General features: G+C 41.5%; 1 protein-coding gene across 1 annotated transcript in view; it reads right to left on the bottom strand.

The window, feature by feature from the left end:
* Positions 1-3,387: 3,387 nt before the first annotated feature.
* LOC115895535 (myomesin-1-like) overlaps positions 3,388-19,092 on the bottom strand; it is a 34,578-nt gene continuing 18,873 nt past the window's right edge. The window contains exons 3-5 of the mRNA XM_030926196.1: positions 10,155-10,295; positions 5,138-5,441; positions 3,388-3,642 (exon numbers count right to left, since the gene is read on the bottom strand). Of these exons, the coding sequence (XP_030782056.1) occupies positions 3,388-3,642; positions 5,138-5,441; positions 10,155-10,295 (700 nt within the window). The remainder of the gene's footprint in view (positions 3,643-5,137; positions 5,442-10,154; positions 10,296-19,092) is intronic.

Raw genomic sequence — 19,092 nt, 5'->3', positions numbered from 1 at the left:
ACCTGTGAAGGGTTTTTGGGGCTCCTCTGACCCCGCTTCTCAGCTCGTGTAGTGGGATAACTGGAAATGGACAGTATTTCTATTTTTGAATTTAACTGGAATTTGAAGGGTTGACAGTTTGGTCATCTCCTATTTTTCTGGAGAGTTTCCATTCTTTTTGTTTTTGTTTTTAATTACTTTTTTTCCAGATCAACAGAGCACAGTGTAAGGAGTCTAATCTCTGAAGTTCAGCTCTGCTTTTGTGAAATCAAGTTGCTTTTGCTTAATAACACCATCAGTGGTATGTGGCTGGGTTTTTATTCAAGCTGTAGTGTAATTAACTGAATAAATAAATGCTTAGGAATTGAATATTTATCTCCCAGAAGCTACTTTGTGTCCTTTTGTTTTTTTTTTTTTTTTTTTTTTGAGGCGGAGTCTCGCACTGTCGCCCAGGCTGGAGTGCAGTGGCCGGAATTCGGATCACTGCAAGCTCCGCCTCCCGGGTTCACGCATTTCCCTGCCTCAGCCTCCCGATGTAGCTGGGGACTACAGGCGCCCGCACCTCGCACGGCGGTTCGTTTTTGTTATTTTTAGTGAGAGACGGGGGTTCACTTGTGTTAGCCAGGATGCTCTCGATATCCTGATCCTCGCGAGTCCGCCCGTCTCGGCCCCTCAAAGTGCTGGGATACAGGCCTGAAGTCCACGCGCCAGGCCCTTTGTGTCCTTTTGATAATCATCTTTAATTCTAATTTTTTTAAGTGGGAAAACACAGATAGGAAACTGTGTAATAAACACATTTATTCAACAAAGGCCTGTAATTCTTCATTTATTATTGATACATTTTAATTCATGAAAGAAGAAATATTTTTACTAATATTTCTTGCAGCTGAAAATTTGTTGTGTTGGCCATTCTACTAGGAAAATTTGGAATTTCTTTTTTTTTTTCTTGAGGTGTGAAGTAATTGGTTTTTTTAAGAAGAAATGTCCCTTTGACAGGCCAAATTGTGCAACTCTATAGTCACAGAGAAGGGCAGGCAAAGGCAGAGTGATTGCTAACTTACTTTTCTATTTTAAAGCTTATAAATTGATTTTTTAAACTACATTTTTATAGAAATATGTTTCCACAGTTCTCATCTTTGTTTACTATAAATTATTTGCCCTGATAATTCATAGCCAGTTTGATTGTTTCTGTTGGTTTCAAATTCAGAAGCCCTGAAAAGAGTTCACATACATAGAAAAATGGTAAGTAAATCCAAAATCATCAAAGACAGGTTAAGATTACAAGTAAAAACTCACCATGTTGCCCTTAAGAAACATCTCAGAGCGCGGCACGGTTGGTTCCTATCCTGTAGTCCTAGACTTTGGAGGCCAAAGTGGGCAGATCACTCGGAGGCAGGAGTTCGAGGCCAGCTGGCCAACATGGCAAAACCCCACTCTACTACAAAAAAATTACAAAAATTAGTCCAGTGTGTGGTGGTGCGCGCCTGGTAGTCCCAGCTACCTTGGAGGCTGCGGCAGGAGAACAGTCTTGACACAGGAGTGCGGAGTGCACTGAGCAAGATTTACAACCCACTGTCACTCCAGCCTGGCTGACAAAGCGGGACTCTATCTCAAAAAAAAAAAAAAAAGAGAATAACCTTAGAGAAGTAAGGGGGTTTATCTTGTCAGCTACCTCCACAGTGCTATGCAGGTATCTGATCAACATTAGAAATAACAGAAAAGAAAGGAAAAGGAGGCAGACATTCTGGGTGACAGTGACATTCATGTAGTGTTTATATTGCAACCTAAGGTGCATTTCTCACCACTCCTGAAGATAAGAAAAAAAACATGCAAATACCTGCACCAGAGAGTAAAACTGAAATATCTTTTTTAATTAGTTCAATTATTTTCATACTTCTGCTCTCTATGGCAGATATTTTTAGGGTTGACAGGAAAAGTCTGTTTTAGGATCCCACAAAAGCTCTGAAACTGCAAGTAGCGAGTATATATGGAAGGAGGATAAGAGTGTTTATGCATTACGGAAAGAAGTATTCTCATGCCCTGTTGGGTGTGTATCTGGCGCATCCAAAATTCTTTTTTTTTGGTGTCATAAAAGAAAACACAATCTGATGCAACTTGCTTATGCTCTCTGGTAAAAAGTATGCAAAGGAGAAAAAAAGAAAAGAAGGAATGTCGAAAGATTAAAGAAAGAGAAAAGATAAGAAAGGACCAAGATTCGTGAAAGACCGACTGGGGAGATGGGGGTGAGGCGGAGGATCAAAGGAAGGGGAGAAAAAAGAAAAAGAAAGAAAGAGAGAGGAGAGAAAGAGACAAGGAGAAGTGAAAAAGAAGACGAAAGGAAAAGAGGAGAAGAAAACAAAACGAGAAAGAAAAGAAGAAAGAGAAGAGAAAAAGAGAAGAAAGAAAGGAAAGCAAAGGAAAGAGAAAGACAAGAAAGAAATACGCAAAGAAAAGAAGAAGGACAGAAGAGAAAGGAGAAGACAAAGAAGAACACGAAAAGCAAGCAGAGAAAGAAAGGGAGGAGAAGAAAGGAGAAACAGAAAGAAGAAAGAACGAAAAGAAAGAGAAAGAAAGAGAGAAAGAAAAAAGGAACGAAAGAGAGAAGAAGAAGGAAAAAAGAGACGAGAAAGGAAACGAAGAGAAAAGGAAGGGAAGGGAAGAAAGGAGAGAAGAAAGAGAACGAAGAGAGAAAAGAAGGAGGGAGGAAGAAAGAAAAGAAAAGAAGAAAAGAAAAAGAAGAGAAAAGAAAGAAAAAAGAAAGAAAGAAAGAAAAGAAAGAAGAGAAAAGAAAGAAGAAAGAAAGGAAAATAGAAAGAAGAAAGAAGAAAGAAAGAAACGACGAAGAAAGAAGAAGAAGAAAGAGGAAGAAGGAAAGAAAGAGAAAGGAAGGAGGAAGGAAGGAAGGAAGGAAGAAGGAACGGAAGGAACGGAAGGAGGAGAGAAAGGACGGAAGAAGGAAGGAAGGAAGGAAGGGAGAGAGAGAAAGGAAGAAAGGAAGGAAGGAAGGAAGGAAGGAAGGAAGGAAGGAAGGAAGGAAGGAAGGCAGGCCGGCCGGCACATTAAGGCCTCAGCTCATATGAGGGGTAGAGATGGGAGTTTTAGTTATTTTGTAAAAGGCAGTATTGCTTCCGATCACAAAATCCTGCCCTGCTGTGTGAAGTTCATTGATGGAAGCTAATTTTTACCTAACTTTTATCATCCATAGCAGTTATAGACATATGTTTGGTAAGTATATATGTTGACTAAAATGCAATACTTCATATAAAATAAAGACCCATTTGTATAATAGGATTATAGAGTATTATCAGGTAGCGTATATACACAAGACTGTGTTTTCTTCCCATACATACAAATTCATCTCAATACCCTTCTTCACTCTTTGAAACCTACACAATCTTACAGATGTCTTCACTGACTCTTGCATATGGTTGTTCTGTGTGTTTCCACTAGAGGTGAACTTAACTTTGTGTAATGAATTCTGTTAGTTTTCATAAAGATAACATACCACGTGACACGAGGTTCTGGCCAGCCTGCTATGGAGCAGTGCAATTTTACATTCTCCTTCTCCCAAACCGTGTGGGAGCGAGGTTTAATGATAAACTCAGGAGCATGGAGAAGATGGTCTTCATTCAACTTGGCATGATATGCCTCGGTTTCTTCTAACTGAAATAACAAATAAGCAAACATATTACCAAAATACCACTAAATCAAAGTGACTTTTGGTGCTAAAATAACAAGTAGAAGCCAGAAGTTTTATTTTTCCATTTGGAAGCTTAATTTTGTTTAGAGAAAATGCACTCCCTTCTCCCTTTTTTTTTTTTTTTTTTTTTTTTTTTTTTTTTTTTTTGAGACGGAGTCTCGGTCTGTTGCGCCCAGGCTGGAGTGCAGCGGCGCGATCTCGGCTCACTGCAAGCTCCGCCTCCCGGGTTCACACCATTGTCCTGCCTCAGCCTCCCGAGTAGCTGGGACTACAGGCGCCCGCCACCGCGCCCGGCTAATTTTTTGTAATTTTAGTAGAGACGGGGTTTCACTGTGTTAGCCAGGATGGTCTCGACCTCCTGACCTCGTGATCCGCCCGCCTCGGCGTCCCAAAGTGCTGGGATTACAAGCGTGAGCCACCCCGCCCGGCCCCTTCTCCCTTTTAAGAACAAAGGTAGTTATTTGACATTTAACATTCTAAGCTTAAGCAACATCTTTGATTTCTTTTTCTTTTTTTTTTTTTTTTTTGGCCCGGGCTGGAGTACACTGGTGCAACCTGGCTCACTACAGCCTCTTCCTCCCAGGTTCATGCAATTCTCGTGCCTCAGCCTCCCGAGTAGCTGGGATTACAGGCACTCACCACCATGCCTGGCTAATTTTTGTATTTTTAGTAGACATGGGGTTTCACCATGTTGGCTAGGCTGATCTCGAACTCCTGACCTCAAGTAATTCTCCTGCCTTGGCCTCCCAAAATTGGGATTACAGACGTGAGCCACCACATCTGGCCATATTTTACATAGAGGAGTATTTTACTTACAGGAGTATTTTACTTACAGGAGTAAAATACTCCTCTAAGGTGGATTTCTTAAGGCTCTTTAAAATCTTTAATTTCCTTAAAACCTAAAATTCCATGGAGTTTAAAACTATTGTTTGCTTTATTTGACCTACATATTAATATTTTAATGTCTTTCTCCTTGTTTTCTTATGTTTTGTTTCTCCAAAAAATCACATATTCTTCATTTGAAACAAATCAGCCAGGTGCAGTGGCTCATGCTTGTAATCCCAACATTTGGGGAGGCTGAGGTGGGTAGATCACTTGAGGTCAGGAGTTTGAGACCAACCTTGTCAACATGGCAAAACCCCACCTCCACTAAAAAAAAAAAAAAAAAAAAAAAAATTAGCCGGGTGTGGTGGCACATGCCTGTAATCCCAGCTACTTGAGAGGTTGAGGCAGGAGAATCGCTTGAACCCAGGAGGTGGAGGCTGCAGTGAGCTGAGATTGCGCCACTGCACTCCAAACTGGGGGACAGAGTGAGACTCCATCTCGAAAAAAAAAGAAAAGAAACAAATCCATCTATATCTACACACACACACACACACACACACACACACACACACACACAACCCTTATGACATGCATTTCCACCTTTGTAAGTTATGTTAAACTGTCTTTTCTTACTGTTTTCCTCAGGGACAGGCGTTCTGCCTTTTCTCGAATCACAACTTTCCTTGACTTCTTTTCAAAAGTTTCTTCCTGTTGAAGAGTGGACGTGGCCTGTTTGGAAACCATGGACTGCTTGGATGCCGTGGACTGCCTGGATGCTGTGGACTGCTTGGATACCGTGGACTGCTTAGATGCCGTGGACTGTTTAGATGTTGTGATTCCTTCCTCTTTAGCAAGAAGATTCCTCTGGGCTATATAAGCAGCAGCTTCTTTAATTCTTTCTTCTTCTGTATCTGTAATTCCACTGACATGCTTTTGACTAAAACACAATAATGGCAAAATGTAGATGTTGTGGATAGCAGTGATAAGATTGAGTAATTTTTACTAAGTTCAAAGTACCACACCTCAGACACTGTATCCTGCACCAAAAGAAAACTCGATATAGAAAAAGCAGGTAAATCAGAAGCCGGCGCTTCATGTACAGAAGTGTTCCTTGCCATAACAAATAACAATAATAATGATAACAGTAATAATAACACCTCTGATGGCCCTGGTGCTTTTCACATACATGATCTTGTTTCATCCCCATATAAACCCTATGAGATAAACTTTTTTTTTTTTTTTTTTTTTTTTTTGAGACGGAGTCTCGCTCTTGTTGCCCAGGCTGGAGTGCAATGGTTCAATCTCAGCTCACTGCAACCTCGGCCTCCTGGGTTCAAGCAATTCTCCTGCCTCAGCCTCCCAAGTAGCTGGGATTACAGGCTTCTGCTACCATGCCCAGCTAATATTTTGTACTTTTAGTAGAGACAGGGTTTCACCATGTTGGCTAGGCTGGTCTCGAACTCCTGACCTCAGGTGATCCACCAGCCTTGGCCTCCCAAAGTGCTAGGATTACAGTCGTGAGCCACCATGCCCGGCCAAGATAAATTATTATTTCTGTTTTAGATATATGGTAACGAGGTTCAGAGAAGTTAGATCTAACTTGCCCAAGGTCATCTCACGGATTGTCTTAGTGTGTTTAAACATGATTTTGTTTACAATAAAAGATTGTGGTTCCTTTCCAGAAAAGCCATATTGTCCAATGAGATCTAGTTTGTTTGCCTGTGACCCTGATACATGAGTAGGAGCTTGATCTGGATTCTGTCACTTTGCTGATGTAATGCATTGCCTGGAGTTGTTGCAGTATGAATAAGTTCTGAATTTACATGAGGTTCCTTATGACTACTGGGTTTCTTTCTAAGATAATATATGTTGTGTGTGCATATACTATGTGTGCACCTATAGTATATACTAAGAAATTATCAAACTTGTGATGGAAGTGGTGACATTTATAAATGTGACTCGTTATTATTCATAATTGATGACAATAGTAAGGGAGTGGTGACATCTCAAGTTCAATGCCTACTGTGGCAGTTTATGATAGAATCTGTGCTGTGATTTATTCATGTTGTTTAAAAATATTTGAATTATTTTAACATATTTCAATGCCTTTTGTTGTAAAGCCCCTCAAATGTTTTAGTGAAAGAGTGTATTGATTATATCGAAGATTCTCTTGAAATTGAGTCTCCTTAGACCTCTTACGTCAGAATTACACATTCCAAGAATGATTGCTTCAGGATGTAAGCAAATGCTGCCATTGTGTTAGAAAGTTCCTAGCATCTAAATCTATGTTGCTTGCTGAGGAATAAGATTCCACATTTGCCAAGTTTGGGGTTTCTCGTGGACTATTCCTAAAACACCTGGCAGACGAGATGAGTCCATGTTGTTTCTGACTAAATGTAGTGAGTAAATTTTAATTTTTTTCCTCTCTCTCTGTAAATATTAATAAGATAATCCCTACTATGGATGTTAGTAATATGTCCATTATTATTTGGGGGGGAGGAGGAAGATGAAAGATTTTTAGCTTAGTATCCTCACATAATGACTTCTCATTCTTTTTTGAACAAGATAGGAAGTGAATGAATTACTAACTGAATACAAAACAAACTATGGAGAATTTGCTTGGAATTCTCTATAGAAGTCAACATACAATAGGGAGATGTGAAATGAGCTTTGTGATCTGTTTCAATTCATGTAATGATGGATCATATTCAATGCTAGTCTTGCCCCAGGCTCCAAGTAAGAGAACTTTATGTTTAAGTTCTCATTACTACTGATACTGGATAGGTTGGCACAGCTCTAGAGGGCCAAATGAAGTGATAGTCTCCTTGCCTTTTCCGTTTACAAAGAAGCCAAACTTCGAAAAAAAAAACCTGTAATTATTTTACACGAGAACTCAACTACACTTAAAATGTTAGACCCAGGGCAGTAGGGATATTCTCCTTTAAGTAAAAGTCGGGATTTATCAGTGATAACCCTTCTATAATCTGGACACAAAAGTAAAACTGTGAGGCTAACATGTTGACAAAAGTATACTACTACAAAGTAAAACTAAATTTAAAATCTCCCAGTACTCTGCGAATCTGTGACAGTCTCAATTCAAAATCTCTTGCTGACAGAAAGTTTACTCAATTTATTAGAATATAAGTGGAATTTTCAGGTGCCATACAGAGGAAATGGTGTTTTCCAGAAGCACACTGTGAGTGCAGAGGGCATGTCCACTGCATTGACTAGGCCTACATAGGACTTTCAATTCTTTCCCTCCCAGGCATGCAGCTTTCAGCAAGTCACTCTGCCATGATTTCCTTGTCTAAAACGTTGATATATTAATATCTCTGCAGGGTTGTATGGAGAATTTAGCAAGATGGTTTATATAAAGCACCTTGCATGAGTCCCAGCAAATAATAATAGACACTCAACAAATGTTCATTTCTTTTCCATCCTCTTCTCAGATTGTTAATACTGCCAAAACCACTGTGAAATGTTATTTTCGACACAGTAATAGAGTATAGGTGATGACACCATATAAGATATAATGGAGAACTAGAAATAAAGCCTAGAAAATCAATTTTTATTCACATCTTTTTTTTCTTTTTTTTTTTTTTGAGAGGAATCTCGCTCTGTTTCCTAGGCTGGAGTGCAGTGGCACGATCTGGGCTCACTGCAACCTCCACCTCCCAGGTTCAAGTGATTCTCCTGCCTCAGCCTCCCGAGTAGCTGGGATTACAGGTGCCCGCCACCACGCCTGGCTAATTTTTTTGTATTTTTAGTAGAGACAGGGTTTCACCGTGTTAGCCAGGATGGTCTCAATCTCCTGACCTCGTGATCTGCCCACCTTGGCCTCCCAAAGTGCTGGGATTACAGGCGACAGCCACCACGCCTGGCCTCACATCTTCTTTTATCAGTTTATTTGGTAAATGATCACTTCCTGAGACTGGCCCGGAAGAGACAAATAGTTTGGTGTGGACAGAGCAGGGAGAAGATGTTAGGAGTAAGAAGCTTCATTTTGTGCCCTGCCAGATGGAGTCATGTCACGTAGGCTAGTGTTAAGCTGATGTGGTTTTAAAATGATGTTTTGAAACAGAGTGGGAAAAATACTTGAGACAAAAGACTTTACCCCTCTAGCCTACCATCACTTATAAGGAATGTGAGTTACATTAAGCTACTGTGAAGAGGACAAATGGCTGGACATGCATACTTAGCAGCGAAAGCGTGTTTGTCTGGAAAGTTCACTTAAAAAAATCAGAGAGAGCAAAGATATCAGCTAAAAAGCTAAAAATAGAATGTTATTTATCCCTTTACCTTCCTAATTGGGTTCAGAGCAATTATGACATTAGCCTCTGACACAAGTCAGAAAGGAACTAACAGAGGGCAATGGAAAGAAAAACACAGGCAACAGATGTAGGTCACCATCAATCACAACCAAATTATTTCCTGACTTCCAAGAGGATCTACTTTTCCATGACATTTGCTCTTAGAGGATGGCCTCACTTTGAGCGTCACCTGAGCTATGGGAGTAACTCTGTGTTCAAAGAGAAGTAAACAGGAGATGAGCCAGAAAGTTCCTGTTGAGCTTTAATCTTGGTGTCCAGGACAGTCTCCTTTCAAGATTCCTTTGAATATTATTGATGCTCAAAAATAATGTTATGTAATAAAGATAGAAAATTGGCATCACACAGACTTGTGATTTAGTGATTATTTTGTTTGAAGTTTTCCTCAAAGTAAATAGCAATCTATTTCCCATTGAACAAGGCATTTAAATTATGATGAGATTTTTTTCCCCCAGTGAATAATAATTAAAACCACATTGATAACCAAGATATTTTTCAGCTACCTAAACGTGTCATCTTGGGTTTTTTTTTAAAGTTCACCCGGGCCAGGTGTGGTGGCTCGTGCCTACAATTCAAGCACTTTGGGAGGCCAAGCAGGGAAGATCACTTGAGCCCAGGAGTTCAAGACCAACCTGGGCGATATAGTGAGACCCCATCTCTACAAATAATTTTTTTAAAAAAATTAGCTGGGCGTGGTGGCTCGTGCCTGTGGTCCCAGCTACTCGGGAGGTTGAAGTAGGAGGATTGCCTGAGTCTGGGAGGTTGAGGCTGCAGTGAGCTGTGTTTGTGCCACTGTACGCCAGCCTGGGTAGCAGAGTGAGATCCTATCTCAGAGAGAGAGAGAGAGAGAGATATATACACACACACACACACACACACACACACACAGTAATAAAAATTCACCCAGCATTTTATAGTTTTGAAGCTTTCTTTTTACTCTGGTTGTCCTGTCCAATCACTAGCATCCCAGGATCCACTTTCCATTCCAGCTAGTTTTATAAGCAGCATTAAGTTCTGATCATTCTTGTTTGTCATGTAGCCATCCTACGTAATGGCAAATTTTCTGAAAAGGAAATCCCTTTTAACATAATTAACACGTCTCTCTCAGTGCATGGTTCTGAGCTTCCTCAGATCTTGATCAGTATATAGTAAGTGCTTAACAAAAGGTTAGCTGCTTTTACTATAATCTGACAAGTGCTCAATAAATGTTAGCTGCTATTTCTATAATCTGTCCACAGCAATTATGACTATAATCTGCTATTCCTATAGCACTTACTATATACTTCTTAATAATTAAAACCAGGAAGGAAAAGCACACTCACCGTCCCGAGAAAATGGGTACCATGTAGTCACTGGGCAAATTTTCTTTCTCTTCTCCAGACAGAAGGCTGTGCTTGGCTCTCTTTGGTTTGGGGCTCAACTTGGATGAGTTATCATCTAACAGTAGACTGGAATCTGTAAGTCTGAAATAAACCACCTAACATCAGACAATAAGAACAACAAAAAGGCATTTACAACATTCAAAATACTGATACAGGAAGTTTTAACTTGGGAGAAATTTTACCAAATCCTAGATCTCTAACGTTACAATTATCTTTTATCTTTAGAATCAAAGTAGAGTTAGAAAGATTTCAAATAACAAACTCCATAGAGATAGAAAAGAAAAACGGTGATAATTTTATGTGATTATTATCCAGTGATTTCACGGCTTTTTCCCCCACTTAAAGTTTCAACGGAAAACAGTGATGCTTTTACGATAGTTCTAAATGCCCTTTTGGGTTAATGTCATGTTGGAAATTTAGGCAGACTATATAAATGGTTTTGATACATGGTGCATCCAAATTCTTTTGGGAGCTTATTTAAAATGCACACTTTTCTAGATAGATCCATTCTGATGTAGAACCCTTGATTTACACTGAGACCTTTATGTATTATAGGTGACTCCTGCCTTTGAAGGGATGTGGGGCTTATTAAATAATAGAGTTCATATATTTTATGTGAACACATGATGCCAATTGACTCAGTGATTCACAAGAGTGTGGTAAAGAAGCCTTCGGTCAGTTCTGTCTTCCTATGCACACTGGTGCAAATGTGCACTTGGAGGTAGTTAGTGTTCTAATAAACCAAAAAAAATGACTAGGGAAGTGGAAAACATGAGAGCAGAGATAGCAGAGAAAAGAGATTGATGAAATGAAAATAGTGTTAATTCGTATAGTTCTTGAATGAAATGAAATGCATTCTCATACAAACATATACAATTTGGCATAAACTTCAGGAATTCATGGACTCCCTGAAGTCAATCTGTGAACTCGGGGCTAAAAGTCCCTGATCTACACAGTAAGGAAAGATGTTAACAATAGGGGTCTGTATAGGAACTCTTCTGTACTATCCTCGTAATCATTTCGTAAATTTGAAACGATTCTTAAAAAAGAAAGTTAATATTTTTTTAGAAGCCCCCGGTCTAGAGAATCTCTAAAGACAAGGTGAAGAGGGGTATTATGTCATGGGAAAAGCCAAGCTGCCCAGTTGAAATAGAAAAACCTTCCAAACCTTGACCATTTCCTAATCTTCGAAAATCATTTGAAAAAGCAAAAGGGATTCCCTAATCCAAAGCAGAAGAGAGGTCAAGCATATACATGGTACAAAATAGATATATGACGATGCGAGGAAACAAGTAGCACAGGGCTTCGACATGCAGGGCAGGCAGCGGCACCTCGAATCCTCCCAGGAGGTCTCATGGAAATGGCAACTCTTCCTTCCCCACTATCTACCCCCTCCCCCAGAGGTGAATATCTATCTCTTTTTCTATGATCAGCATTAAAACTAAAGGTTAGAACTTTGAATTCAAGCTTGTGGATTGGTTACCAACTGGAAGCCAGGGTGACATTTGTTCCTGGCCGGCTGTCCTGGGCAGCAGCAAAATGACTGCATTCTATACCCCGGCAGGTCACGAAGTACAGGCTGTGCTTATACAGGTCTAAGTTTAAAGTGGTATTTTCCCTCACCTCTTTATTCCATTACCATCCAAAATAAAATAATTATGGGGCTTAAGAGTTTCATTTTTCCCCCGTTTTGAATAGTTGGATTCTAATTTCTCTCCTGTTTTTCTGCTTTTGCTTTCCTCTCTTTACTCCCATTCTAGTGGCTACAGTCAGATTCTCATGAGCTCATTACTTTTTGACATTTATTTACATCAAAATAGCTATGATTTCTTATTCTTTTCATTGCATTGCTCCTTTTTCTGGCATTTATCCTTTAAGACAAATTCTTAAAATAATGCATTTATTACATAGAATGTGCCATAATATGAGTATTCCATTCTCACAAGTAAATCACAGGAGCTGTTCTTTTTTTCTTGTATGTCCTTCCAATGTAGGCGCTGACTTTTTAATAGTTGAACTTTATGCTAAAGACTCATGGCCCTTTCATCAGCTTCCACTTCGTATTTCATTTGGAACAGAAGAATTTGTAAAAAGCATTATAATGCTATGTGTTATATAGTACTGCTTAGAAAATGCAAGATCTCCACTTTTATTATGCTAATATTTCTTCAAGACTTTGATTTCTAATAAAGAGTATATAAAGAACTAGATGTTAAAATACAATGCGAACTGATGATTTAGTAATGCTAAGACATTTATTTATTGAGGCTAGCAAACAAAACGAAATCAGAGAGACACAAACTTTAAAGAAAGTGACTATTATCATAAGCATAATTATCTTAAGAAAAACATCCATAGTCTATTTTGTCATGATCCATGACCTCTGAAGTCCAACATCTTACTCTATCAAATTTTAAAGTTGAAAAATGTTTCTAGAGGAGTTACATACAATATGTAGATTTTAAATTTCTTTGATCTTAAATCAAAGAGCTAAATAAGGGCTTGCTAACCCCTTGGGCTTTTATGTATTTAAATTTTGAAAATAAGCCAACAACTTACTTCTGAGTAGTTACCAAACTTAATACGTATGGATTGGTGTCCATCTTTACCTATTAAAACTAGATGTAGTGTTTTTTAATGTGCTTAGCTTAAATCTTGAAGCTTTCTGAATTTTGATGAAAGCAATCAAATTAAGCAAAAGGCAAGGGTTCATTGTGTGTGTGCACAGGTATCTATGAGCCTGTAACTATATCTATATCTAGGTACATCTTTTTGTACTCCCCACTAATTATGCTAGTCCTTGTTAATATGTCTACAGTTAACAGATTTTAAATACATATCCTGGTGTATAGGACATTATCACATACATCTATGACTGGTAGCACCACAGGGAAGAGACGTAGCCAAGGTACAACATGCACTCTCTGGAAATATTCCAGGAACTCAGAAGTAGACTTACACCTGCATCTAATTCAAATACTGAAGAGAAAATATTATAACCCCCTGCTTGTTCAACTTCATAACAGGAAAGCAAGAACAAAACCATTTATAGAATTTGAGAGCTGAAAGCGGACTCAGGGATATTTATACCAGGCCCTTGATTTGACAGATGTGGAAAGCAAAGCCTGGAGAGCGCTTGTAACTCACCCATGCTCACACAGTGACTCTGTGGTGAACTGGGACTGGCACTCATCTCTTCTTGATTTTCAGGTTAGTGTTCTTTTCACTATACCAGTCATCTCCAACGTTTTTTTTTGAGACGGAGTCTCACTCTGTCGCCCAGGCTGGAGTGCAATGGCGCGATCTCGGCTCACTGCAACCTCTGCCTCCCGAGTTTAAACAATTCTCCTGCCTCAGCCTCCTGAATAGCTGGGGTTACAGGCACACACCACCACGCCCGGCTAATTTTTGTACTTTTTAGTAGAGACAGAGTTTTGCCATGTTGGCCAGGCTGGTCTCAAACTCCTGATCTCAGGTGATCTGCCTCCCTCGGCCTCCCAAAATGCTGGGATCTCCAACTTTTATGATCGAGTACACTTAATTTAAAAAATTGAGGGCATACTACCTACATATGTTTATTTATAAGTTCTATCCATATACCACTGTATAAATAGTCTCATTTTATGAAACATTCAATCAATAGAAAAAAGCTAAAGACCACATTTGATTTTTTTTTTTTTTTTAAAGAAATGTTACAGCGGGTTGCAGTGGCTCACGCCTGTAATCCCAGCACTTTAGGAGGCTGAGGCAGGCAGATCACGAGGTCAGAAGATCGAAACCATCCTAACTAACACTGTGAAACTCCGTCTCCACTAAAAAATGCAAAAAAAAAAAAAAAAAAAATAGCCGGGCATGGTGGCGGGCACCTGTAGTCCCAGCTACTCGGGAGGCTGAGGCAGGAGAATGGCATGAACCCAGGAGGCAGAATTTGCAGTGAGCCGAGATCACACCACTGCACTCCAGCCTGGGCAACAGAGTGAGACTCCGTCTCAAAAAAAAAAAAAAAGAAGTGCTACTATTTCGTTCTATACCCCAGTGGCTTGCCTCTGTGGACTCCCCAGTTTGGAGACCACATCCGTTCTACACCCCAGTGGCTTGCCTCTGTGGACTCCCCAGTTTGGAGACCACATCCGTTCTACACCCCAGTGGCTTGCCTCTGTGGACTCCCCAGTTTGGAGACCACATCCGTTCTACACCCCAGTGGCTTGCCTCTGTGGACTCCCCAGTTTGGAGACCACATCCGTTCTACACCCCAGTGGCTTGCCTCTGTGGACTCCCCAGTATGGAGACCACATCCGTTCTACACCCCAGTGGCTTGCCTCTGTGGACTCCCCAGTTTGGAGACCACATCCGTTCTACACCCCAGTGGCTTGCCTCTGTGGACTCCCCAGTTTGGAGACCACATCCGTTCTACACCCCAGTGGCTTGCCTCTGTGGACTCCCCAGTTTGGAGGACCACATCCGTTCTACACCCCAGTGGCTTGCCTCTGTGGACTCCCCAGTTTGGAGACCACATCCGGTTCTACAACTACACCCCAGTGCTTGCCTCTGTGGACCTCCCCAGTTTGGAGACCACATCCGTATTTCTACACCCCAGTGGCTTGCCTCGTGTGGACTCCCCAGTTTGGGAGACCACATCCGTTTCTACACCCCAGTTGGCTTGCCTCTGTGGACTCCACAGTTTGGAGGCCACATCCGTTCTACACCCCAGTGGCTTGCCTCTGTGGACTCCCCAGTTGGGACGGCCACATCCGTTCTACACCCCAGTGGCTTGCCTCTGTGGACTCCCACAGTTTGGAGGCACACATCCTTGCTACACCCCAGTGGGCTTGCCTCTGTGGGACTCCCCAGTTTGGAGGACCACATCCGTTCTACACCCCAGTGCTTGCCTCTGTGGACTACCCCCGTTTGGAGGGACACATCCGTTCTACACCCCAAGTGGCTTGCCTCTGGGGACTCTCCCAGTTTGGAGGTCCATCCGTTCTACACCCCAGTGGCTTGCCTCTGTGGACTCCCCAGTTTGGAGGCCACATCCGTTCTACACCCCAGTGGCTTGCCTCTGTGGACTCCCCAGTTTGGAGACCACATCCGTTCTACACCCCAGTGGCTTGCCTCTGTGGACTCCCCAGTTTGGAGACCACATCCGTTCTACACCCCAGTGGCTTGCCTCTGTGGACTCCCCAGTTTGGAGGCCACATCCGTTCTACACCCCAGTGGCTTGCCTCTGTGGACTCCCCAGTTTGGAGGCCACATCCGTTCTACACCCCAGTGGCTTGCCTCTGTGGACTCCCCAGTTTGGAGGCCACATCCGTTCTACACCCCAGTGGCTTGCCTCTGTGGACTCCCCAGTTTGGATACCACATCCGTTCTACACCCCAGTGGCTTGCCTCTGTGGACTACCCCGTTTGGAGGCCACATCCGTTCTACACCCCAGTGGCTTGCCTCTGTGGACTCCCCAGTTTGGAGGTCACATCCGTTCTACACCCCAGTGGCTTGCCTCTGTGGACTCCCCCGTTTGGAGGCCACATCCGTTCTACACCCCAGTGGCTTGCCTCTGTGGACTCCCCCGTTTGGAGGCCACATCCGTTCTACACCCCAGTGGCTTGTCTCTGTGGACTCCCCAGTTTGGAGGCCACATCCGTTCTATGCCCCAGTGGCTTGCCTCTGTGGACTCCCCAGTTTGGAGGCCACAAAACCACGTCATACTGTCCATGATGACTTTGATGTTGATTCGTTGTTCCTGAATTTATTCACCTAAATTGAAGTTACGAAATCATCAGTTACAGCTAAAAATAAAGCACAAAAAAAGTCATTAAACTGAACATAAAATACAATGCTGGCCCCTTAAAGTTATGTTTATAATCACCATATAATTTGGTGAAACTGTTCCAGGTTTACTAGGATGAATAAATGTATTCATGATAATGGGAACTGTAGATGTGCGTAATGGCTGTGTTACTTCCTGAAAACATTCTGACAGCCTATCAGCACGTTTCAGAGAAAGGATGAACTGTGGGCACTGTCTCCGCTGACTGTGCTCCCAAAGCCAGCATCACCCATCCTTATGTGCTCAGGGTTAGGCTACATTACTGGTTTCTCTGTCTTTCCCACTGCCTGTGACTACCTGAGAAGAGGGATGGTCTCAGTGATCTTTATATGCTCAGCACTGTGCCCAGTGCCTGACACAACTCAACAAATGTTTATTGAATAAAGTGAAACAAAGATTTATGACCAGGCACAGTGGCTCACACCTGTAATCCTAGCACTTTGGGAGGCTGAGGCAGTGGATCAAGAGGTCAGGAGTTCAAGACCAGCCTGGCCAAGATGGTGAAACCCCGTCTCTACTAAATATATAAAACTTAGCTGGGCATGGTCGCGGGCACCTAGAATCCCAGCTACTCAGGAGGCTGAGGCAGAGAATTGCTTGAACCCAGGACAGGGAGGTTGCAGTGAACTGAGATGGTGCCACTACCCTCCAGCCTGGGTGACAGAGGGAGACAGCGTCACAAAAAAACAGAAAAAGAAAAAAAAAAAAGATGTATCCTCCTGTAACAAACCCTAGCGCAAAGATTCTCAACCCTGGTTTCACATCAGAATCAGATGAGGAATGATTAAAAATGGCTGATGCAGAGGTAGGACTTCCAGTACTGGTGGAAGGAGTATTTCCTCAGCTCCTCTTTCCAAAGTAGTGATGATATAGAACACATTGTCAAAAATAACCAGTCAGGGCTCTGAAAATCAATCAAAGGCATACACTACAATGAGAAGTGGCTATTCATAGAACAAACAAACAAACAACTGAATTTCACGTATGAGCAGCGGGAGTCTGTGTGTCATTCCTGCCTAGGCTTCTCCCATCCCTTACTCCCAGCTTAGTCCATAAGGTAGTTCAACCAAGATGAGAAACGGCATGAAAAGGAGCAGCCAGGGAAGAATGACTTGATTTGGGCACAATGTGATAAAAACCCCACATCCAGCAGCGTTGTCAATAACAGTAGCAATCTAGGTGGCAAACAAACAAGGGAAGACCAGCAGCTCAGCTAGCCTGAGGTTACAATCAGGCTTGGGGCAAGCAACAGATTGGTAGATCAGCCAGAAATTTACCAGGAAAATCTGGAAAATAAAGTAGTCATAGGGGCCTTCATAAGCTCTCCGTACAAATATGTGTAGGAAAAATTGGAGAGGCCCAAGTTTTCCACACATCACTGGCTGACTGTAAACCTGTGCACACGTGCAGAGGACAGGCAAGAGAGCCTGGAATTAAGCAAAACCAGACTTACTTAAAAGTTGCCTGCACACAGGCTGGGCACGGTGGCTCATGCCTGTAATCCCAGCACTTTGGGAGGCCGAGGTGGGTGGATCACGAGGTCAAGAGATCAAGACCATCCTGGCCAACACGGGGAAACCCCGTTTCTACTAAAAATACAAAAATTAGCTGGTCATGGTGGCACACGCCTGTAGGCCCAGCTACTTAGGAGGCTGAGGCAGGAGAATCGCTTGAACCCGGGAGGCAGAGGTTGCAGTGAGCCGAGATCGCACCAGTGCACTCCAGCCTGGGTGACTCTGTCTCAAAAAACAAACAAACAAATAAATAAATAATTACCAGCACACTTTAACTGTGCTCCCCAACACACACACAGATCTACTACCAGAGGGTGGAAGATTTACTGTCTTGAGCTGTTTGGGCGCAATGTCTGACCACTCATTGGCCATTAATCTATGCAAACACAGTGTGATTCTTAGGAATTCAGGCTTAAAAATGAGAACAAGAATTTAAAAAACAAAACAAAGCTGAGCAGAGACACCTACAGCCACACAGTAGTTAAAGAGATTCTACAAGTATGTCCAGCCAAATTATTAAACAAAACTGAGATCACGCCACTGCCCTCCAGCCTGGGCAACAGAGTGAGACTCCAGTTCAAAACAAAAACAAAAACAAAAAGACCAAACCAAAATACAGCAACAACACACTCTGAGGAAAATTCAGAATTCAGAATTGTAACAATATATTTTCTGACATGTCCCATTTTTAACAACAATAAAAGTTATGAGACATGCCAAGAAATAGGAAAATGTAACTCACACCAATGAGAAAATAGTAGTAAGCAAAAATTGTCTCTGGGTTGTCCTTGATGTTGGGTTTAGCAGACAAAGACTTCAAAGCAGCAATTATAAATATGTTCAAAAACTGAAGGAAACCATGTTTAAAGAGTTAAAGGAATGTATTACAACAAGGACTCACAAATAGAGAATGTCGACAAAGAAATATAAATTATAAAATAAAATCAAAGGACACTCTGGAGTTAAAATGTACAATAACAAATGAAAATTTCTTAGAGGGACGCAACAGCAGATATTAGATAAGGGAAGAAATAATCAATAAAGTTGAAAATAGAAATTACCCAGTCTAAAGCACAGAGAGATAAAAGAATAAAGAAAAATTAAAAGAGCCCCAGAAACCTGTGAGACGACATCAAACATACTAACATATGAGTAATGACAATGCCAGAAAGAGAAGAGAGAGAGAAAGGGAAGGAAAATATATTTGAAGAAATAATAGACTAAAGCTTCCAAAATTTGATGAAAATACTAATCTATGGATCCAAGACGCTCAAAAAACTCAAGTAGAATAACACAGAAAGAGACACACAGGCCTGGAAATATCAAAGTCAAACTGTTGAAAGTCAAAGCCAGAGAAAAACCTTGAAAGCATCAAGAGTAAAATGATTCTTTACACACACGGGAACAATAATACTGTGAATGGTAGACTTCTCATCAGGAATATTGGCACTGACATGACATATGTAAGTGCTGAAAAACAATGTCAATCAAGAATTCTACATCTGGCCGGGCGCAGTGGCTCATGCCTGTAATCCTA

Source organism: Rhinopithecus roxellana, chromosome 21 (genome assembly GCF_007565055.1).
Source record: "Rhinopithecus roxellana isolate Shanxi Qingling chromosome 21, ASM756505v1, whole genome shotgun sequence".
Classification (NCBI taxonomy): Eukaryota; Metazoa; Chordata; class Mammalia; order Primates; family Cercopithecidae; genus Rhinopithecus; species Rhinopithecus roxellana.
This window is presented reverse-complemented; position numbering and strand designations above follow the sequence as displayed.